Source organism: Vicugna pacos, chromosome 15, assembly GCF_048564905.1.
Source record: "Vicugna pacos chromosome 15, VicPac4, whole genome shotgun sequence".
NCBI classification, from domain to species: Eukaryota; Metazoa; Chordata; class Mammalia; order Artiodactyla; family Camelidae; genus Vicugna; species Vicugna pacos.
The window spans coordinates 41,060,901-41,085,161 of record NC_133001.1 but is presented as its reverse complement, the minus strand read 5'-3'; the positions used below and the strand labels follow the sequence as shown (position 1 = coordinate 41,085,161).

At 47.9% G+C, this 24,261-nt stretch overlaps 1 protein-coding gene across 1 annotated transcript in view; it reads right to left on the bottom strand.

Annotated features, from left to right (window-relative positions):
- The window catches only part of ALK (ALK receptor tyrosine kinase), a 675,174-nt gene that overhangs the window by 118,700 nt on the left and 532,213 nt on the right, over positions 1 to 24,261 (bottom strand). Inside the window, exons 6-8 of the mRNA XM_072937961.1 lie at positions 17,264 to 17,395; positions 9,827 to 9,958; positions 7,833 to 7,933 (exon numbers count right to left, since the gene is read on the bottom strand). Coding sequence (XP_072794062.1) covers positions 7,833 to 7,933; positions 9,827 to 9,958; positions 17,264 to 17,395 — 365 coding nt within the window. The remainder of the gene's footprint in view (positions 1 to 7,832; positions 7,934 to 9,826; positions 9,959 to 17,263; positions 17,396 to 24,261) is intronic.

Here is a 24,261-nt window from a genome sequence, read left to right as displayed (position 1 = left end):
TTCTTAACTTTTCTGCTGAATAAACACCCTGAAGAGATCCCAGATTCCTGCGGTCTGTCTCCTGCACAGCTGGCCATGTGGTGGGTTTGAAATGAGTACCTTTGGGCCCACTGCCTGAGTGAGGCCCCACTGTGCCCTTCCCTTCCTCAGCCCTGCCGCCAGGTTCCTCAGCCAACCCAGCCAAGCTCCGTGCTGCCTTTCTGGTCCCGTCCCGGCTGCCTCCCTTGTTGTCCAGAGGGCGCCGCCCCTGACCAGATCCTCGAGAGTCAGGATCCTTGGCAGCATCACCGAAGTCAGACAATAACAGTAATAGCAGCAGTGGATGAGCAGAAGCCACGTTTATTAAGCATCTACTCTGTGTCCAGATATGGGCCAAGCACTTTTTCTATCTCATCTACTTGTTTCTCTCAACAGCCCTGCAGGGGATACTGAAGCTAAGAAGAGTGAGGTGATTTGCACAAGGTCACCCCGCTAGAAAGTGACAGGATTCCACCAAGGTCTATGTGACCTCAAGGCACTGCTCTTTCCACCACACCACACTGCCTCAGTGATGCTCCTTTTGTCCTGGCCCCGCAGGACCAGCTGGAGTCCTCTGGACACGGGAGATGTCATGGCTGTTGGGCCTTGGGGCAGGAGGGAGGCAGCTGCCTGGGGCTGCCACACTGCTCTGACTTGCTTCAGACGTCAGCATCACCCCACGGGAGCCAGAGGGGCACCGTGCTTCCTGCCAGGCCGACCATGATGTCCCAGGCAGAGATGGACAGCCCAGCTGGATGTCACTTAGCTAGCTAGCTGGTTCTTCAAAGATCCCCAAAGCTGGAAGAGGAGTGGTGCAGAGAATGTGAAAACAAGCCCTGCCAAGTCTAGCTGAATGTGCTCTTAATTCAGGCAAACACTGAAGCCCGGAGCTGTCCAAAGGTGAGCAGGACTTATTCATGAGTCAGTGAGTCTTCTGTCACTGCAGTGAATGTCACAGCGTTCACTGAGATGGGAGCTGGCTATCCAGTCCTCAAATACCTGACAAAGGTGCTCAGGCTCGTGGGAGAGGGATTGGGGATAGTGTTACTCCAGAATCCCCCCAGCTCGGCACTGGGCCCCAACTACTTAAAAAGAGGGTTTCTACAGCCACCACGAAGTGCTTGTGCAGCACTGCTCACACACATAAGGGTGGAGGCTGCCCTAGGTGGACTCAGAAGAAGCTGCCTGTTCTCCTACTGGTCAGCCAAGACACAGGGGAGGATGGGTGAGTAGGAAGAGGGGAAGGGTGCCACTTCCTTTTCCCCAGGTGGGCACATGTTCTACATAGAAGATGGGATGGATCCAGGAAATGACAACTACATCCAGGATCAAGCTCCCAAGGCCTCTTGGAATAGCTTCTTCTTCCTGATTTGCTAAGTGACAGCACGTGGGGCTGTGAACAAGGCACAAATGACACTGGAGTCCTGCGGATGAGTGGCAACATCCCCATGGTTGCTCAGGAATCAGACTCAGCGACCTGAAGAGATGAGGTAGGTAACTAGTCTGTTACAACATGATTGGTATTAATTTCCTTCCTGCCTCCAGAGATGAGGAATCATCTATGGTGAGGTAGAGTGAGGGCTCTGAGTTACATGAGTGCCATGCCAGTCCTCAGGGATGCTTTTAAGGCCCACATCAATTGCTGGAAGCTGAGAAGGTACCACCTGCCCCCGGCAGGGGCAGGACAATGTGACAGAAAGAGCATGAGGCTCGGAGTCATAAGCTCTGACTTTGATCTTGATCTTGCAGGTACTGGCTGTTCACCTCTGGGTACATTTCTTTCCTGTCCCGTGGAGGTGGGCTGCTCCCATCCCCTGGGCAGCCCTGCACGCACCCTCGAGGATTTAGTGGGCCTGACAAAGGAAGAGACAGCCCTTCAGCTTTGGTTTTTGCCTCTACCTCAAGCCACCCTTTAGTAATTATTATTACTCTTTTTCTCCTTTCCTTGCCTTTCCAAGGGGCATACTGCCATTGAGTTTAATAAACCGTTAAAACACAGCAGTCACACAGCATGGTATTGGTACAAAAACAGACATATAGACCAATGGAACAGAATAGAGAGCCCAGAAATGAACCCACAAACTTTTGGTCAACTAATCTTTGACAAAGGAGGCAAGAATATACAATGGAATAAAGACAGTGTCTTCAGCAAATGGTGTTGGGAAACCTGGACAGCAGCACGTAAAGCAATGAAGCTAGAACACTCCCTTACACCATACACAAAAATAAACCCAAAATGGATCAAAGACTTAAACATAAGACAAAATACAATAAACCTCCTAGAAGAAAATATAGGCAAAACAGTATCTCACATACATCTCAAAAATGTTCTCCTAGAACAGTCTACTCAAGCAATAGAAATAAAAGCAAGAATAAACAAGTGGGACCTAACGAAACTTACAAGCTTCTGCACAGCAAAGGAAACCAGAAGTAAAACAAAAAGACAACCTACGGAACGGGAGAAAATTTTTGCAAATGAAATCGACAAAGGCTTGATCTCCAGAATATATAAGCAGCTCATACGACTTAGTAAGAAACAAACAAACCACCCAATCTAAAAATGAGCAAAAGACCTAAACAAGCAATTCTCCAAGGAAGACATACAAATCAACAGGCACATGAAAAAATGCTCAATATCACTAATTATCAGAGAAACGCAAATCAAAACTACAATGAGGTATCACCTCACACCAGTCAGAATGGCCATCATTCAGAAATCCACAAATGACAAATGCTGGAGAGGCTGTGGAGAAAGGGGAACCCTCCTACACTGCTGGTGGGAATGCAATTTGGTGCAGCCACTGTGGAAAACAGTATGGAGATTCCTCAAAAGACTAGGAATAGACTTACTGTATGACCCAGGAATCCCACTCCTGGCATATATCCAGAAGGAACCCTACTTCAAAATGACACCTGCACCCCAATGTTCATAGCAGCACTATTTACAATAGCCAAGACATGGAAACAGCCTAAATGTCCATCAACAGATGACTGGATAAAGAAGAAGTGGTACATTTATACAATGGAATACTACTCCGCCATAAAACCTGACAACATAACGCCATTTGCAGCAACATGTATGTTCCTGGAGAATGTCATTCTAAGTGAAGTAAGCCAGAAAAAGGAAGAAAAATACCATATGAGATTGCTCATATGTGGAATCTAAAAAAAAACAACCAAACAAAGCATAAATACAAAACAGAAATAGACTCATAGACATAGAATACAAACTTGTAGTTGCCAAGGGGGTGGAGAGTGGGAAGGGATAGACGGGATTTCAAAATTGTAGAATAGATAAACAAGATTATACTGTATAGCACAGGGAAATATACACAAGATCGTATGGTAGCTCACTGAGAAAAAAATGTGACAATGAATATATATATATGTTCATGTATAACTGAAAAATTGTGCTTTACACTGGAATTTGACACATTGTAAAATGATTATAAATCAATAAAAAACGTTAAAAAACAAAAAACACAGCAGTCACAAAGTTTCTCTACTTCCTATCCGGAAGTCCTATTTGCCCATGGGGATGGAGTGAGGCCAGCTTGAATAAGCCCTATCAACGCAGCCATGACACTCACTGTATTTTGCTGCCTAGTTAAACCAAGATGCTGGAGAATGCCCCACCAGCCAAATCCCCAGGGAAAGAATGGGCCCTGTGTCCAGGAACGATCACCAGCAACCTGAAAAGCCTCACAAAGTCAAACCAGAGAGCAATTTGCTGAAAAATTCCCTAGCCTCCAGTCCTGGAGGCCCTGCCCCATAGGGGGCTCCTCCTCAGCAGGGCTTTGAGCAGAACTAAACAGATGGCAGAGGGCAGTTCCAGATGCCAGGCTCCTCTTCCATGCTCCTCTGTCCTGCTATCAGCAGCCTCCAGTGGCTAATTAAAGTTTTTATCACCACAGGACTGAGGTCAGGGGCAGAAAGGCCCAGGTATGTTCCAGGTCCCAGTGCCTGTGTGTCTGTGTGTCCACACTTGTGTGTAGGGAGAGGACAGAGGTGGCTGTAGCTTCCTCAAGGTCAGAAAACCAGCAGCAGCTGGGAACTGCCCTGCCCTACGGTGTCGCTGCAAATTAAGTAGGTCAGGTCCAGCTCATAGAAGGAAAACTACTTCCCTGTTTTGGAGGGGAACGAGATTGAGGGAACCCCACATTCCACCCTCCCAGGCCTTGTTCTGTCCTGAGAACATGGTTTAAAATATTCTAGTCACAGGCAGGCTATTCAAATAAAATAGAATTTCAAACCACATGGGGCTTGCTGAGGCATTCAGGCTTCTAGGATGTGTGAAAGGCAGGGGGAGGGGCAGAGACAGCCCCTGCCACTCTCCCATCCTTTTTATTACCAGCAGCTGCAATGCTAGACACATCCGAGTGTGTCTCCCAGCCACAGCCCTACACGAGCAGTTCTGACAGCGAGTGAACACATGAAAGTCACCACGAGGCTCCCCTCCCCAGTGGCAACTTGAATTATTTGAACTGGAGCTCAGCAAAATGAAAATAAAAATAAAATAAAATCTGAGTATGTTGCAAGCAGTTTCCCAGTTTCCAGCAGAAAATATAGATTGTGGGTGGGGTGGGTGGGGGACAAGAAATCCCCCAGGGCTCCCTTGTTTACGGCTGGGCTAGGCAGAGGTCTTTAAATATTCATGCCCCATATGCAACCCTGCAGAGCCATGGAGGAGGCATTGTCTGCACCATGGCCAGACAGCAGAGAGAGGCAGCTGGCTGAGGTGGCTGCAGGGGTCTGGAGGGAGGAGGCTGGAGCTGGCATGCTTTTGGAATATCCTAGAAGCTGACTGGCACAAAAGCACACCCTGACTATGTCTCCATTGTTGGTGGGCATCTGACCTGGCTCCACATAGGCTCTAAGGTGCTCTCCCAGCCCCTTTTGTCTCCACCACCTCTGTCCCCCACCCCATCATGTCTAACCCCTTCTCTAACTCATCTTTCTAAAAGGCAAATCACATCATGCTCTTTGGCAGCACAGGTAATGGAGGCTAACTTTCAGCATGGGCTCAGAACGAATTTCGATCACAACCAGAAAGGACACCTATGGCCAGCCCCTCTTAAGTTTCAGTGTGCATCCAAATTACCGAGGGCGGGGTTTGAAAATACAGATCCCCAGGCCCCAAATGGTGATGTCATTCAGGAGGTCTGGGGTGGGACCCAAGAGTCTGCATTTATTACATTTTCCAAGTGACTGTAACTGGAGAAACACAGACCTACTGGTTAGCTCATAGCTAGATTTTCAAGAAAATGCACTGAAGGCAACACCAGTTTCTCTACGGAAATCCACTGATGATTGTGGGTTTCTTGAGGGAGCATTTTGAACTATTGTGCAATTACTTCAAGTCCCTGGCGGTCCCAGGGATCAGGACTGTCAGGGTTTAGAGAAGGTGCTCAGTGGGGGGTGTCAGCCCCAGAGCTCAGCTCAGCCAGCCTCCTGACCCTCTGGGCCTGACCCTCATCAGACATCTTAACCCATGGCTCTACCTAGTGTCCACCTTCCTGCACTGGGGCCCCATAGCCAGCGGAGGCCTCTTTGGAGTTGGGGGGTTTGAAGGCCCCAAGTTAACCTCACAGTCTCACACAGCAATGCAACATCCGTTTCCCCATCACCAATGTTCAGCCAACCTGGGAGAAGGAAACCAACTTCCCGCCTTTTGCACTTAGGACTGAGTGAAATAAATGGCAGGGCTTACAAACCTGAAAATGCATATTTCTATTTTGGCCATTTATTTTTCTGATGAAAACATTTCCCCGAATATCGAGAATTCAAAGACCTATCAGCCTGAGAGGAATGGTATGGAAACCTGAATTTGGAATAACTGAGCAGAATGGACTCACTGCCTTCCCCTCACTCCTTGTGCTGAGCCAAGTTCCGTTCCCGGCAGGAAATAGCAGAAAGAGCCCAGAGCAAATCTGACCAGAGGAATAATAAAACAGCCCAGTGAAACAAAACGCCTGTTTAAGCTATTGATCAACCCAAAGGTTATTAGAAAAATGATGAAGTATTAAAAAATATCATTTTTACCTTGACATTTCTTTTTCCGAAATCAGGCTCATACGAAATCTAGTGAAAAAGACATTTAAAGATGAAATGCTTTTAAGGATCCCCCCTGTCCTCGCAGATGGGCCAACCAACCTTCCTCATTTAGATTTCCTATTATGAAGCCTTCTTTTCTAGGTGCTGCTCTGAGGCACCCAAGAAATATCAATGATGACTGAGTAATTCCACCATCTGCATCGGAGAGCATGGTTTCTCATATACAATTTAACGTAATGAATCTATTTATTTGTGCCCTGACTTCTTCCAGAAAGGATTTAAGGTGGCTCACAGAGTCACATAAAATCTAGTCGGAGAGCATAACCTGGTAGAGGGAGAGAACGATGGGGCAAATGCCGAGTTAGAAAACCTAACCAGAAGTGAGGCTGCTACAAACGCCCATCACAAATCCCTATTTGCCTACTGGGTAACACCTCAGATTTAATTCAACCATTCTTCTGATTTAAACAAATTCTTTGATACATCTTTTCCATTCTTCTTTGTTTTATGTCAGTTAGCTTTAATTTCACAAAAAGCCTTGAGGGCTTGATTTTGCCTGTACCTCTAGGCAGGGGAAGCATGTTTCCTGCACCACTGCTGGTCCAAGCCCCACCTGCCCGGGATTTCTACCAGCCCGTGGAGGGGGAGAATCTGGTCAGTTTCACAATGTCTGCAACTTGAAAGGAAATAAATTGTTCAGGGAGCACATAGCTATTCCTGAAATGAAGCCAGAAAGAAATTTCTCCTGTGAGTTTCCAGAAAGAGAGGACTGGCCAGATCTAAGCTATGTGTTGGCTTTCTACTACGTGCAAGATGTTGACAAGGTGCCTGGCGGGGAGTGCGAAAAAGCACAGGCATGGCCGGCTCTCCCAGAGTGTGGAGCCTGGTTTTTGGCTAAAGTCTTCTTCCTCCTCCCCCATTCTCCTTTGTCTGTTTATACAGGGTACCAGGCATTGTTGGCTAACTGTTGTAGTACTTACTTTGTGCCAGACCCTGTGATAAGCCCTTGACATATATTAACCTATTTAAGCCTCTCCTCCTTGGGGTAGGCACTTTTATTGTCCCTACTTTCCAGGTGAGCAATCTGAGGCTCTGAGAGGTTATTAACTGACCAAAGAAACTGTATAGCCAGTCAGTGGTGGGAGCTGGCTTGGACTCAGGTAGTTGATTCCAGGGTTCACAAGCTTAATCACTGGGCTATGTGGGGGTCTACGCACATCTCCTGGTCTCTAGAGAATATGCTTGTGCTGAGAAACATGGCACCAGTTCACCAGTCCTCACACTAAAGCGGTAACAGTTACATGAACTGTTTGGGTAAGGTGGCTCTGGAGGTTCCTCACTGAATGCCACTGATGCCTTAGTGGAATTTATGTAAGTCAAAGTTTTGCTGCTTTACAAAATTTGAAATGTATTACAAGAGACTGGTATTTTTACAAAGGACTCTGTAGAAAGTCGCTGTTATGCTCCCCTTGTTATGCCTTGAAAAAGTTTGAAGGGTTTGCTTAAATCAAGGTCCTACTGCAAATAGTTCAGTGCAGCTGAGTATGGTGTTTAAGGGAAGATTCCCTGCAGACGGGACTTCACCACGTTGATGGCTACTCTCTGTCTAGAAGATGGCACAAATGGCCCTCTTGTCCTCCCGCAGGAGAACAAGCTGTCTGGCCATCAGGCTACTTTGCTCATCTGTGTGGGTCCACCTGGAAGTACCCAAGGTCTGAGGTGTGAGGAGAGGGCAGAGAACTAGAGGGACACAGACTTGCCTCGCACGGAGAGTTCTTCAGAGGTGCAGGGAACGTAGCACTGGTCACTGCAGCACTTTCAGAAGTGGGGGTGTCAGTGGTGCTGAGCAACAGGGCGTGGCCTGGGGGAGAGGAAGAGAGTCAAAAATGTACCATCCTTGTGCCCTGAAGGGCCTTGGGGTGCAGAGTTAATGGGCCCTGAACCATTCCTCTCTAGCCTTGGAAAATCTCTGAGGACACTGGTTTCTGCTGCCTTCAATGGATAAGACACACTACTTATCATTGCCTACAAAACCCGGCTCACGCCAAGGTCTTCATTCCATATCCTGTGATGTCCCAACGCCATACATCTGGATTACTGCAAGCCCTGATCTCCCAAGGTCACCAGCTTCAGCCCATGGTCTCGGAGCAGCCTGAAGCATGCTGGGCTCCCCGGGGCCCATCTCTCCCCATTTCCAGTCATGCCAGCGCTTTGCCCTCCAATGGTCTCTGAACTTTCACTCTCTTCTCCCTGCTCTGGAGCTAGGTTATCCTGTGCTCCATGCCCTGACCAGGAAGACTCATTTATTGTTTCAGGCACTGAGCTGCCTGAAAACCTGGTGGAACATGAGCCCCCAGCCCCTGCGGTGGTGGCAAGATGCACCTGTAAATCTCCAGGAGCTGTGGGGTATCCTGCAGACAGTAGGTGCTATGGAGATGGGGCCAGAGTGAGCCCACAACTTTTAGGGGCCTCAAAGAATGCCAAACAGGACTTCAGTCATTCACATCTTCTTTCTATCTCTTAGCTAAGTCTTTATTGAGTTACTTCCAAGTAACAAATTCAGATGGGCCCAGAGCAGAGTAACTAGGACAGGCCAGAAATCTTAGAAAGCACACTTCCCAACCTTGAGGAAAATTCAAAGAGCTGGGTAATGTGACCAAGGAGAGAAAGGGCCTTTTGTGGTGGGTAGTCTGCAACGGTTGTACTCGAATAAGGGCTGCCTCTTGGGGAGAGGATGAAGTTTAGTTCTGTGGGGCTCCAGGAGCCAGAAATCACGATCAATGAATAGAACTTACAGAGTGGGTGTGGCTTATCTCCAGCTAAGGAGAACTGGTGAGTGACTCTGAGCTGTCAAATGGGGCACTGAGAGCCCTGTCACTGGAGGTATTCAGCAAGGCTGGTCATCTGTTAGCTCTGGGTGCTGTCGGGGACTATCAGACTGAGAGCAGAGGTGGGAAGATCACGTCTAGCTTGGAGCTCCGGTTCTCTTCTCTGCTCCCACAGACGCGGCGCTGAGGATGCCGTGCGGTGAGGACACCAGGAGGAGAAGCAGGGGCCTCTGTCTCTGGGGGAGGCCCGGCAGAACTCCCCCGCGGCTGCAACAACTCAGCCTCCTTTCTAAAGGGGCCAAAAGCCAAATCACTAGATGCAGCTAGCTCTGGGGACTGAGGACAGAACTGCAGGGCCCTGCAATTAAAGGAATCTGTAGGATGTATGATCTTTGCTTGGAAAGACAGGAATTTTGGTATGAGGGTCTCTGGCTCCATAAAAAGCAGCAGGTAAATACAGAAGGGTGGGGGGTATAGCTGGGGAGGCTGGGCGGCAGGGAACGAACCAGATATGCTGCAAGGTTCCCAGGGCACAACCCAGGGCAGATGACACAAGGCTTCCCTGAGCCTCAGCCTCCCCAGTCATAAAGAGGGCTATGGTTTTCCTTATCTGGCAATGAGTCCTGTGCCTGACACCGAGTAAGCTTCAGTAAACGTCCACTGAATGGACTGATTGTTACTATTGCTGCCGTTATTCTTGTCTTTTAGCTAAGAAAGATCCTTCATCAAAGTTCTCATTTTAAGGATCAAAAGGGGACATCAGCCTTGGCTTTATTTAATCATTCGAATGCCCGGGAGGGTCTGAAGAGCCAGTCGTGTGGGAGCACCCCAAGGCAGGTGGGGGGAGGTCCAGCGACTCTGGGGTGAGGTCCCCAGTCTCTCGTCTGGCCAGGTGGGCACCAGGGGAAGGGAAGAGAGGGCAGTACCTTGGTGGTCCCAGAACTGGGCATCCTTTAGGGTCTTGACTTGCCACTGAGGCGTGTGGGGTAACAATGAGTTTTGTGTCCAGCCGCAGAAGCCATCCTCAAAATTGCAGAAAAAACCAGCAGGGAGCTTACCTGCAGGGAGAGCAGAAAGGCACGGTCATTTCCAGGACTGCTAAAGGCAGAATATGCCAACATCAAGTAAAACTGGCTAGGCATGACCAGTTATCCTCATTAATAACAGCTCCCCAGCCAGCCCTCCTAATGATGCTCCTGGTGAAGAGAAGCCCAATCCTTAACTTGTACATGTGCTGGTTTACTCTCCTGCTCTTCAGAAAATAACAATAACAACAGCTCCATAGCATGGCTACTGTTAACCCAGTTTTATACATGACAAGGCAGAGGCTCAGAGATGTTAAGCAGCCTGACCAAGGTCACACAGCCAACATGTAACTCAGCTGGGATTTGAACTCAGCTCTTCTGTTTCTAAATTCTGTGCTCTTTATACAGACTCACCATGAACATGACTCTAGAAAAGCTAATGTGTAACTCATTGAAATACATTTCTAATGGTTGGCACAGTAAGAATGTGGTGGTGGCAGTGGTAGTGTTGGCTGGGAGTTGGTTTAGATCCCTCAAACCACCCTTGTCTGCAGGTACACATATTGTTCAAAGCTGTCCATCTGCTCTCCTTTATTTCCCAAGCCCCTTGCGGTTAAGTGAAGCTGGCTCTGGCCAATAAAATGTGACTGGAAGTGATGTGCATCTCCTCTGGATTGAGACTGGGAAAAGCCCTGGTGTAATTTTCAGTCTCTCTCTTCCCCTGTTGAAGCTGCCAAGGAGAGCTCTCCCCGGGGGCACTGCTGTGCGATGGTGGCACGTCTGCCAGCAGGGACCCTGAGAGATCCTGTGCGGCAGAGGCCCCTCTCAGCGCAACCTTCAGGGAATAGGTACTTTAAACGTTACATTAAACCACTGAAATCTGGGGGTAGTTTATTACTGCAGCATAACCTAGCCTATCCTGACCAAGCAAATGCAGGCCCTAGGGCCTCTTTATATCATCATCTGTTGGCTCAGCATAAAGGGCCCCGTTATGCTTTTCTCTACATCAGCCTGACCTCAGGTCCCATTAAAGAGGCCACAGTCAGCTCCATAGACCATATATTTCCCCCGGCCCACAGAGGGAGGCAGGCAGGGGAAGAGAGTGAGAGACAGCTCACTCTCTCCAGCTTATGTGGAGAATGGTTGCAGGGAAGGCTCTCAGCTCGGAGGCATTAGTGGGACATTCCAGGCTATCCTGATAGACCCAACAGCCCCGGCTAGGGGGGCTGTCTCCCTTCAGGGGGAAAGGCACTCTCCAGCTGGACCACTGCTCTCCGTGTCCTTCCTGTCTCAGCCTTCTTGGCAACAGCAGGCTGACAAAGAGGGCCCTAACGCTTCCTGGCTGTGACAGCACCTTAGTGAATTATTACTCATTTCCCCCTGATTCTCTGTGCATTTCACACAGAGGCAGAATTATAAATTAAAACAGGCTGTCACTGACTTTGAGCATCTCTTCCCATTTATACCCCCCTGAAAAAATCATCCCCCACCCAAGCCCCGTATGTTCCTCTGATTAAAAATCCAAAAGCTAAGGAGATCTTTTTGTTTTATTTTTCATGCCCCCCTCAAGGGACCTTACATTCAATTCTTTTGCAAAAACTAACTGGTAGCTGGAAGTGACCTTCCATGAAGTGTCCTTCACACATCTGTTTTAAACCCCCGACTATGGTGGAAGATTCCAGTAGGCGATGGGCTCCCAGTAGAAGAAGGAGGCAGCACTGGGCAGGGTCCTGCACACCGTATCCCTCCGTCCTTACCCTTTTAGGAGCTGGATGCAGAGGACTGACTCAGCCTGACTTATGGGCGTTGGTGCCTCATCAGCACTGAAATCTGGACACCTGGACCCTACTCACCGCCTCACCGCTTGCTATAGTGTGACCTCAGGCAAGTCATTCCCTTCCCCAGAGCCTCAGCTCCCTCATCTGTAAAGTGGGGTAATACTAGCATATATTTCACAGGGCTGTTCCAGGACAAGGTAAGGGAGAGAGTGTGGAAACATTTTGTAAACAGAATTGAGCAAATATAGAGTGGTGGTGGCATTATTAATTGTCATTCATACCTGGGACAGGGGAAATCATCAGGGATGGGCTGAAACAGCCAACACTGCCCTATGGGGCAGAGACAGGTCCCTAGCTGTCTCTCTGGAAATGCCTATACCTTCCACTGGGACAGGAATAAGAAGAACCCTTGGCATTCTCTCCTTCTGGAAGCTAATCCTTATCCTAACTTGGCAGAGGATCCAGGGTGAGCTGGGATTGGAAGCCCCTTTGTTTTTGGTTGATTGAATAAAGGAGATGAGGTAGGCAAAATAGTTAGGTCAACCAGCAATTTATGTGACAATTAAAGCCTTGAAGGGTGGGCGGGGTGCTGAGAGGACTTCCACTACTTTAAGTGCATGAGGGCATGTGCTCAGCAAGAAGCCAGTCCTGAGGAAGTCTGTGGGGTGGGCGCCAGAACAGACCCATTGGCGGATCACGCCGGGTTGGGGAAATTGCTGCTGGGACCACTGCTGAGCACAGTGCTGGCCCTGGCGACATTCTTTGATCATCGCTTTCTCGGTTCATCCAGCCCAAGCGCCTACTCAGTGCTTGGCACATTGTCGGACCTCAATACTTATTTGCTGAATGGAATGGGAGTGGGTTCAGTCCCCTAACCTTTTGCCAGTTAAAGTGTGGTCCAGGGACCAGCCATATTTGCATCACAATGTGAAACTGTTAGAAGTATAGAATCTCTTCTCCCTAGGCACCCCACTCCACGCTCTACTGAATCAGAATCTGCATTTTTAATGCCCTCCGGGTGAGTCCTGTGCACCTTCCCGTCTGAGAAGCACTGCTCTAACCCACCCTCTTCTTGGGCTGCAGCCAGTTATTTCATTGGCTGGATGGCCAAATCGGCTGTGTGTGGGTCAATCAATCCCACAACATTTTGGCAATTATGACACCTGATTCCACTCTAAGAGAGACAAATTGGTCGAGTCATGGAGATGTGACCTCAGCAGCAGCTGCAGAAACTGCCAAGTATAAACTCCAGGCCAAATGACACTGCTTCTTTTCCTTCCTGTGTGACAACTCTGTTAGCATTTTTGATAAATATGTGTTATACATTTCCTTGAAAATATAGAGTCATGGGAAAAATGCTAGAAGAAATACATCAAAATATTACGGTTATCTCTGAATGTCTGAGAGGAAGGATTATGGGCAATAGTTATTTTCTCCCGTGTACTTTTTTTGATTTTCCAAATATTTTACAACCAACATGTTTTATTTTACAATAAAGAAATAAACTTAAAAAAAATGTTTTTGCCTGACAGGGAGAGTATCCCCACCCAATAGACAAGATTTTTGAGTACGTGGAGGGGAAGCGAGCTGCCTGCAGTACCTGGCGAGTCAGTGACCCATCCAAGGGATGAAGTGGGGCCACCTGACCCTTTCCCAGGGCACTGCATGTCATCAAGGCCATTGCTCAGGATACTCAGGGAACCCTGAAGACACCTTTCAATGGGTTTCAGCATCCTGGGATGTAAACGTGGATCGGCACATTTAATTAGAAAGAGGGAAGGTGGGTTGTTGGTGGTGTGCGGGTTTGGAGGACAGGGTGTGAACGGACACATGCATGACTGGATGCAGAGGGACAAGGGCAGCGCCACCTCTGTCCCAAGTTCCCTCCTCATCCAGAAATGCTCCTCAAGATTGAGTGTGATCATCTGAATGAAGCTCTAGTGTGTATATGTGGAATTCCTTCTGGGGAAAGTGTGGAGAGTTGAGCCTGGGAGTTGGCAGGATATAACCTACTTTTCCATCTAAATTTCAACCATCGCAGGACTTGGTTGAATACCCTGGCTCAAGGTTAGTGACCCTCATGGGGATTCCTTGGAAGACCAGGACATCCCCACAGGCTTAAAGTGACCACTGCTCAGAGAAAATGTTCTAAGAGGTTCCAGACCACCTGGGAAGGACCAGATGAGGTCAAGAGCATTGTCCTTAATGCATCACAGACATCAACACAGCAGCAGGCATCACATTCCAACTCATACTACAGGTGAAGAGAGTGAGGCCTAGATGGTGGGCATGAATGATCTGAGTTCCCCTAGAAAGACGGTGGCAGAGCCTTGGACCTTCTCTGCCTTTTCCTGGACCCTTCATCCTGGGGGTGGTACATTAGCTAAGCTGTGCTGGAAACTTCTGGAAACTCATAAAACAAATGAGTTTGGCTTGCAGTGGTTCAGAGTGTGGGCTCTGGAGTCATACTGGGTGTGAATCACTGCTCAGGCCACGGCTCACAGTCTGATCATGGACTCCAGGTTCCTCGTCTGCACGACGGGTAGAAAAGCATCACACAGGATTGCTGTCAGGGTACAACAAGCTAATACATGAAGAGCATTTAGAGCAGCTCCTGGCATCTAGAAAATGCCCAATAAATGTTAGCTGTTACTACTACTACTGCTGTTATCTTCATGGGGATGGTTTCCAAAATCAACAGCAGCCAGTGTGGTAGTGAAAACAGCAAAAATGCCAGAGAGAAAGGGGCACACAAAAAAGGAAAATGATTATTTGCTGAAAGTACTGTCAAGATCAGAGTGGCAAAAAGATCGGAATAACCCTCCTTTTAATTGAATTTCTATCAACTGATTTCTGTAGCAAAGAGTTCAGTGCAGGCGTTCTCCAGGGTGGAGCTGTCATTATGAGAACTGGTCAGATCAGCTTTAAAGAATGGCTGAAAAGGCTTCTGGGCCCCAGGTGCCTGCCCTCCTTATGGGAATCAGGCTGCCTTCAAGCTTGGAGTTGGCCTTGAAAATCCATTAATGACAAGCCCCAAAATGGTGGGAAAGTGCCCTGAGCCCACAGTGATGGGCTGGATCCCACATGGCTCAAAGTCTAATCATGGCTGTCTTCCTGACATGCTGTGTGACCCTGAACAAATCAATTACCTTCTCTGTGCTTTCATTTTCCCAATTGTAAATCAGGGCATAGACTGCCTGACCTGTGTCCCAGCTAGGAAGTGGGTATCAAAAACTTTAAAAAGGGTGAAGCAAAATTACACAGCTCAGAGGCACAGCTGGAAATACTGCAGAGACAAATAACTACAGAGACACACACAGGCTTCTGCCTGGGGCACATGGGCAGGCCTGGCTTCTTCATGGCCCATGTGTACAGTGAGAGCTCCGTGAGAAAGCCAGGAGCATTCAATAAGCAAAGGGCTTACCTGCAAATCTTTACTGAGTTTTATCTAAACCACCACAATTCCATCATTTGGAACACTTCACTGCAAAGTTTTGTACAAAAAGGAAGTTTTTCTAATTGAAAAATGGATTTCTTTATTGCTTCATTTAAAAGGAAATATGTAAAACCTTTCTCCCCTCAAGGGAAAAATCTGTCCTCCAAATGGCCTGGAGGACACTGTTAACTTTTTAAAGCAATTTGGCAGGTCACAGCGTCTTGGGGCCAGCGTATGTGAGGGGAGGGGCATTTGCTCCAGTGTCTGGGCCGCACAGCATCCCAGGCTGCTGCATCCTTTCGCAGCTGCGACTGCATTGTTTCCCTCCCACTCCTGTGTTGGATTTTCAGCACTTCGAGGACAGGTGCTGTGTTACTCATCTCTGCTCCAGGATCTAGTGCACTTTCTAGCTCACATGACATGTGTTCTGTAAGTGTTTGGGAAAGATGTAAAAACCTCTGGAGTGTTTACTCCTAGCTAGGCAGTTGCTGAGGACACTGTCTTCAAGTGGTGTGAGCACTGAGCTGGGAGCCTAACTCTGCCCCTAGCTACTAGAGAGACCTCAGCAATGCTTTCCTCTAGGGAGCCCAGGTCTCCCGAATCATTTATCCATATTAATCAACAAAAAGTCGGTGAGCACCTATGCTGCACCAGGAATCATCCAAGATCTTGGTGTGGGGAAGAATACCAGACCCAACCTGCCCGCAGTGAGGGAGAGAGACAGGGAGGCCACCTCCATGAGAGGCAATGGATGCATGCCCACTAGGACTGCTAACATAAAAAGACAGGTAATAGTAAGTGCTGAGGAGGATGTGGAGAACTGGAACCCTTACACATTACTGGTGGGAATAGAAGATGGTGTAGCCATTTTGGAAAACAGATTGAATGTCCCTCACAATGTTAAATATAAAGTTACCATACGAACCAGCAATTCTACTCCTAGGTAGCAAATTTCATTTCCAAGAGAAATGAAAATATCTGTCCACACAAAAACTTGTACATGAATGGCTACAGCAGCATTCTTCATAATAGACAAAAAGTGGAATCAACTCAAATGCCCAGCAATTAATGAATGGATAAGCAAAATGTGGTATCTCCATGCAGTAAAATATTATTTGGCAATAAAAAGGAATGCAGTACTGATATATGCTACAACATGGATGGACCCTGAAAACATTATGCTAAGTGAAAGAAGCTAATCACAAAAGACCACATAGTATATGATTCCATTTATATGAAGTGCCCAGAATAAGCACATCTATAGAAACAGGAAGTAGACTAGTGGTTACTTGGGGCTAGTAGTGGTGAGGGGGAGGTGGAGAGGAGCGGTTGGAGACTGCTAGGTGTTTCTATCTGGAGTGATAAAAATGTTCTAAAATTAGATCATGGTGACAGTTGCACAACCCTGTGACTCTACTAAATACACTAAATCATACACTTTAAATGAGTGAATTGCATGGTGTATACATTATATCTCTAAAAAGCTGTTAAAAATAATGAATGTCATGGCAGATGGAATAGATGCACCATTTGAAGGGGTCCAGAGGAAGAAGAACCAAGTGTACTTGTGGGAAATGGTCAGAAGAGGCTTCCCAGAAGAATTGACTCTTGAGCTGAGTTTTAAAGGAGCAGGTATGACTCAAGGAGGAAAAGGGTATTCTGGGCAAAGGATAAGCTGATCAAAGCCAGAGAGGTGGGAGGGAGCTGAGAAGTGGTTTGAGATGGCTGGAGCTAGGGCACATAGAAGGAGGGGCGGATGAAAGAGAAAGAGGCAGGTCGCGGATGAAAGAAAGGCCTAAAAAGTGAGAGTGGTCCGGGCGTAGAGTTGGGGCGTTCTCATGTCATGTGAGAGTTGGGCTTTAGCCTGCATGTTCTCTCTATGCATGAGGACACTGAGAGCATGACTTACATGATCTTGCTTGGTTCTTAATTTATACGTTGTTTCTAGACTGCAGGTCTTAGCTCTGTCTTTTGAAGACTATGTAGCTTTTAAAAGTTGCCACTGAGAGGACACAAGTGGCACTGGACTTATGGGGGTTATTCAAGCTCATGTGCCTTGGGTGGGCTGTGGGGGACAGGAGGGGCATATGAGCATGCAGGGGCGGGGCAGCCCCATCTACTCACTGCACAGCTGGCCCTCGTCTTCTCCCTGGGCACAGTCCTGGTGGAAGTCACAGGCCTGCCCGAGCTGGAGGACTGTCCCGTTCCAGCATGTGAAGGAGCTCTGCAAGGCCATCTTGGAGCCAGGGGACGTTCCTGGAGAGCACATAGAGACACACACCCCTGGTCAGCTTGGGTGTCCCAGTGGGAAGGCTGCAAGGAAAGGATCTCCCCATCCCCCGCCATTCACATTCCAAGGTTTGAGACATCACCAGTGATTTTAATCTGGCCCCAAACAGGGTCAACACCAGGAGGCTGAGAGGAAGTCAAAGCCCTAACCCTCCAGCCCACTGGCCACGATGGGGGTAGTAGAGTGGTCTGAGGTTTGAGCCACTTTGGGGTCCCAACCGTAGCTTTAGTGTGCCAGGTGAGCAGCATACAGGTGGGGTCTCATCTGCACACAGACAGCTCTCCCCTTAATGTCAAATTTGGGGTACCAACAGGCATATCTGGCCCAGCATGTTGTCCCCACGTTCTTGACCCCAGATCTCACCAATGGAGTAACTAAAACACACAACACTTTCTGTTGTGGGCTGAAAGAACACCATGAGAGCCAGGCCCTGGGCCCTGGACCGGTTCCTCCACGACTGTCTGTGTGACGCTGACCCTGTCCCTTCTCCTTCTGGCTCCTGTCTCCCCATATATAAAAGGAGGGGTTTTGATGGTATTTCCAAGGTCTTGTCCAGTTCTGAAATAATCCAGTGGAGAAAGGGAGAGGTGACAGTTTAAAACAAACATGCTAGCAGATATTTCTTTTCGTATCAAGAGCAATGAGTTATGATAATTAATCAACCTGTGACCTCAGAGAGCCAGGCTTCAGCTGGCCTGGCCTAGCCTGCCAGTGAATGGGTGACTTGCCTGGGGTCTACCTAGCAAGGGCCTGGTTGCTATTTCTGACTGTGCCTGCTGCCACCCAACCTTGGTGTGGGATGGTGGGGGGCCTCTGGTCCCTGTGGAGATGAGCAGGCAGGGCCCACTTGGGTTGACACCCAAGTCTACTTGCCTTGTACTTTGTCCTCTTTCCTAGCTCTGTCCTCATTGTAGCTGGTGCCTCAACAGTCTCTCCACCCCCATCCTACCCACCTCAAAGCTCAGCTGGGTGGTAGAGAGGATTAACCAGGACCCTTACTTGGCCGAGTCCCACAGCTTCTCTGGGCCTCACATAGGGGGTGGGATTCTCCAACTCTGGCTGTAAAATTAGATTCCCCTTTATTAAGTTTTATTTTAATAAAACCTCCCAGCTGATTGTGATGTGAGTCTCTCCAGGTTAGATGATCTTTAACATCTAAAATTTCATTATTTTCTGGTTCCAAACAGCACTGAAACTAACATCAAGTCCAGCCTGTTTACTTCTAGAATCCTTCTGTGCACCTCAGCACATCCGGCTCTGTAAAGAAGCTAGGCAAGTCTTAACGATGCCCATTTCCTAAGTGGGGAAATGGAGTCAGAGAGGCTAAGTGTCTTGCCTAAGGTCACATAGCTGATAAATGGGATTCAGACCAAGACTGTCAGACTGTAAAGCTTCCCTCTCCATCTCATTAAAGGGGAGTGCTAGAGGTGGCCTTGGGCCCTCGTCCCAGGATTGTCCAGACAAGGCTCAACTTGTCAGCTGACGGCAGATGGCCACCCAGCGTTGCAGGATCGGCCTCCCGCCTGGCTGGGCGTTCTCGGTGACTCCTGGGCATGGGAATCACAGGGCCTGCTTCCTTCAGACAATCATGTCGAAACTCTTTCACCTGCTCTGAAAGGTCCTCGTGATCTGGGCCCAAATTTCCTTTCCGGTCTCACCACTCTCTGTTTCTCCCCATGAACTCTGTGCTCCAGACCCATCTGGCATTGGTTCTATGCAACCTGGTGCTAGAACATGTGTGTATGTTCCCATCTTCTTCACCAAGTTGCTTGAGCCTCCTGGTGTTCCCAGCACTACTTAGTACCTGGTCCCCAGGAGGGTTCACGAAAAGCCTGTGCAGTAGGTGACCTGTCTATGGCTGGTTGAATAATGGACCCCTCCAAGACCCATATCCTAATCCCCCAAACCTGTGGTGTAAGAGACTTTGCTGGGGTGATTAAGTTAAGGATCTTTAGATGGGAGGTTATCCTGATTATCTTGGTGGGCCCAATGTAATCAGAAGGGTTCCCCCAAAAGGACAGCAAGAAAGTCAGAGTGAGACGCAGATGTGATGACAGCAGCGAGAGTCATGCTGACTCTGACTTTTAGGGAACTGCCTACTTCCTTTGTAATGTGAGGAAGAGGTTAGAGGTGTTTAGGATAGTAAGAAAAATTCTCTTTCACATTTGCTTGATTTCCGGTTTCCAAAGCATTTTTTCTTCTGCCTTATATATGATCATGAAATACAGTTAGGATCTTATTGCCCTCGTTCCCAGCCCTACTGAAGAAAACACGCACAAAATAAAACACCTGTAAAGTCCGCTCCGCCTATGGAACAAATGCAAGCTGTGTTCTGTTTTACTCACACCTTATGATTTGGCCTTGTTTCTCATCGTGGGTTTTCATGAACACGTGCATGTTTCACACGCCAATTACTTGTCATTCCCCAAACAGCTTTTACTTTCATAGCTTCTTTTACTTTCATTCATTTGAAAAACATATGCCTATTGTCTAGAGTTCAAAACCAGGATAAAAATAAACAAAACAATGCCCAGAATCCTACCACCCAGAGGCCATTGTTTTTAACATCTCAGTAGATTTCTCTTTAGTTATTTTGGTCTATGCTTCAAACGTGTGTATAGTTGTGTTACATGTGTATATTATAGCTTAAATCAATTAAGGTTATATCACAAGCTTTTCCAAGGGTTTAGAAATTCCCCATAAGAATACCTTTCAATGTCTACAACACTGCGTGATAGGTACCATCATTTATTTCAACATCATTCAATGATCGGATTGTTAGACTGTTTATAATAACACTTTGAAGACTATCTTTGAGCATAAACCTTTGCCCGCCTTTCAGACTATTTTCATAGGATCGATTCCCAAAAGTGGGATTACTGAATCAAAGGGCATAAACACTTTGAAGGCCCTCGATACATATTGCCAAATTGCCTTCCAGAAGTTAATCCAATTTACACTCTCACTAGCTGTGGTCATACGTGCACACTCCTCTCACTACGTCCTGGCCAACCCTGAATATTCTTATGATTTTTAACTAGCAGTGTCTCCCTGCTGTTTTATTTGTGTTTCTTTGATAGTTGCAAGGGTGTATATTTTTCCCGTGTGCTTCTAGCTTGATTTCACTCTGACTTTTAGGGAACTGCCTACTTCCTTTTGCCAGTGCGTCCATTAGGTTCTTCATGTCCTCCCACTGAATTGTATGAGGTTACTAATAAGAATGTGAAACTATTTACTACATGCTTGACATTTTCCCCAGTATTTTATGTGTATTTCCATTCTGTTTACAACGCTTCTTGATATCTCGGAGTTTAAAATTTGCACGTAATCCAAACCTATCCATATTTCCCTTGGTGATTTCCTTTTTCTCCTGTGCTTTGGAGAGCCTGTTCCACGTGGGTCGGTAGGTACTGTGTGGGTCGCCCTTCGTAGCCTCCGGGCTGCTATCTCACTGCTGAGGTTGCCGGCTCGTTAGGGAACACCTTCCACCACCAACTCCTTTCAGCATGGGGATGCAGGTCTCACCCCCTCATCTGCGGCGTTTTCATGGATTCTCCCATTCCTTCCCCCTCCACAAACTGTCCTTTCACTTGGGCTTCTACAGCTCATTACTTCTTCCTTTTGCATTTAACATGGTGGGCATTCAGCTGTTACGTTGTAACTAGCTGTTTGTATGCTTGCCTTCCTTCTCAAACCATAAGGGACTTGAAGGGAGGGGTCAAGGCTCCTCATCTTCATGAGTCTACGATCCCCCACCTCAGCGTTTGGGACCTGCACTGCACTGAGGGTATCTGTGGAAGCTATCGTTATAGCTGAGAATACAAAGGTTCAGAGTGGTTACCTGGGCTGCTGAGAGACTGGTGGAAATTCCACATGTTCACATCTTGTTCTCTATCCTTTGTACTGTGTCTGTCTGTGGGGTAAACCCCCTCCCCCCTGCCAGTGATGGGTGTCCTCAGGAATAGTGATAAAGGGTACGAAGGGGCAGGGGGTCAGTACCCCTGCTCTTCACTCACAAATCTGGACAAAGGAGGGGTCCAGTCGTGGGAGGGGAGTGCTGCTTTCACCCTCTGGATGCCCCAGCTTGATCCCCAAGACCTCTCTGCTGCACAGCCACAGCCCAGAGAAACCATCTCCTTCTACCAACTCCTCCCGATCTCCTTTCCCCGGCTGGAGACGTCCAGGCTCCTGGCACAGCCTCCTCCACACCACGGGAAACTTTATGCTTGCGAGAGATTCAGCTAGATAGATGCCTGGTACTCTGATCTCTACTGCCAGCCCAAACTCAAAACTAATGAGGCGCAACAAAAAACAACCGCTCTGTCTTCTCAAGTTCTTTTTTTTTTATGGGGCCCATAAATTCCAGGGAGGAAAACACCCTTGGTGCATGGTTTTAATCAAGGGCCTGAGTTTCCTAAAGAGCATCCTTTCTGTGGTTGTGAAATGATTGTTCTGGCTTGTGGAGTAGGGTAGCCTGAGCCCTGGATGGTCATAGCCTGCTCCACTGCAGCGAGGAAGGGGAGGAGCTCGGACATGAAGAGCCACTTCCTGCTGGCACTTCCTGATGTCTTCTGGTCATGAGTGCCCATGACTCCTGGAAACCGCTGGCACACCAAATGCCCTAACCACAGAAGGATTAGGGAGAGCTAAAATCAAGCCACTCTGGGGAGAGCTGGTGCTTGGGGATCTTTTGTTTTTAAGTGTCTTCTCTATAGAACTTTATTTATTACCTTTGAAAAGGCAGTTCTTCCCAGAGTAATAATGTAAGTCACTGGGGGTAGTAAAGTGTCATCATTCCTCATCTTTGTATAGCATTTTAACAGTTCACAATGTGCTTTCTTAATCCTTCCCTGTTTGAACCTTATAAAAAATTGGCAGAAGTTATTATTATTCTTATTTGATTAATCATTAAGGCTGAGAATTAAAGAGATTAAATAATGTAGAGAGAAATGCTTTCAAAAACAGTAAGGCACTACAAAATGCAACCAGTTACTTGCTAGGTGCTTGGCCTGAGGTCTCACGGCTAGTAAACCACAGGAAAACTCCCAGGTGGAGTTCCTCTCCCATGACTTAGATTAGCTAGCCCGCCGGAGCACACCCTGACTGCCCCTGGAGTCATCTGGGAAGTTAGAAATATTGCTGATGTTCAGTCCCCAACTGGACCAATGAAACCTGTATGGAGGACAGGCCCTCGGCACTGGTAGTTTTAAAAGCTCCCCGGGTGATTCTCACAAGCATGTGGTTGAGAACCACTTCCTTGGAGGCCTGGAGGATCTGCTTCTGAGCACCTATGTGTCTTTGGTGAGCCTCTTACCTCCATAGTTTCCCACTTCCCCCTGGTACAATGAGGGGGTAGCCTCAAGTCCAATCTCCAAACCCCTTCCATCTTTGACATCCTGATTCTGGAGTTCTGAGCAGTGGTTGTTGCTGGGTATCTGTTTGCAGGGTTGATTTGCTACAGTTCGTACCATCTTTATTAATGCTGATCATTTAATGACTCCCCTGGAACCTGCTGCCAAGTCACTCACCCGGCAAGCTTCCCTTGGTTGCCTCAATGTTGGCTTTTCCCACCTCAGTCATCTGTCATTTGCATCCTGGAACATCTCTCTGGAAACAGCATACCACATTTGTTTGTCCATTTATCTCCTCTCTGGATGTGGTAGAAATCAGTTCAGATTGGCACCCAAGACATGTATGGCCTGAGTCAGGTTATATGAACCGCTGTTGGACACCATGGGTGACTTACTGGGTTCACTCACTGGGAATGATTCCGTCTCCCTAATTGTGTATTCCAAACAGAAACCCACACCCTCTCCTTCAATCGTGTCTTAGAGATTTGATGCTACAAAATCTACACAGCTCTCCTAACTCAAATTTCTTTTTTAAACGAATGTCAAATTTTAGGGCACTTAATTAATTTTTAATTAAGGTGATTCATGTGGCATTAAAAAAAGGCACATTTGTATCAGCTTTCAGGCCACCTCCCACATGCTTGCTCTTGCCTAACTGATGACACTCGTAAAGGTGGAAAAATGGAGTGCTGCATCAGTGAGAAGGGGGTCTTGTTCTTAAATTAAAGAGAAGAGGAGATGACAGGTGGGGCGGGCTGGCTTCTAGAGCGTGGGGAGGTCAGGAGTGGGGCTGGAGCCCAGAGGCTGGGCCAGGCTCCCACTTGCCAGTGGAAACTTACTGTTTCCTGGGACGAGGAGAATCAGGTGCTCAAGGGTAAACAAGCCTAGAGACATGAAGATGAATGGTGACACGATGAGGACGCAGTCAAACAGCACGCACAGGCTAACAGCCGCCGCCGCTGCTGTGCTGACGTTAATGGGGGTGTTGGAAGGCCTGAGAACTGTGTAAATTAAGCCTGGCAGAGACCAGTCCTGCTGAGGGCTTTGGGCCTCATAAATTGTAGTGTGGACAACCTCATTAAACAACTGGCATCTTGGATTCCTACTCAAAATGTAATTCAGTGAGGAGAGAGCCTAGCTACGGAGGGCCCAGCGGACTGGGTGAGAAAGCGCTGTGTGTTGGGAGTCAGGAGAACTGGTTGAGGCCTGGCCTTGCCACTAGGCCTGTGGGGCCATGAGCAAGTCACTCCTCTGGGCCTAAGTTTCCTGGTTTGCAGACTCTCCACAGCCAGCCACTCACATTAACCACAGGGTTAGGCTGTCGCCTTGATGGTGTGTCCACAGACCCTCTACATCGAAGCCACACGGGAGCTTGGGAGTCAGGCTGCTTCCGGGGCCCCCTGAAGACCTACAGAATCAGAATCTCTGGGGGTGGGACTCTGGGTCCAGTATGCTCCACAAGCTCCCTTGGTGACAACTGG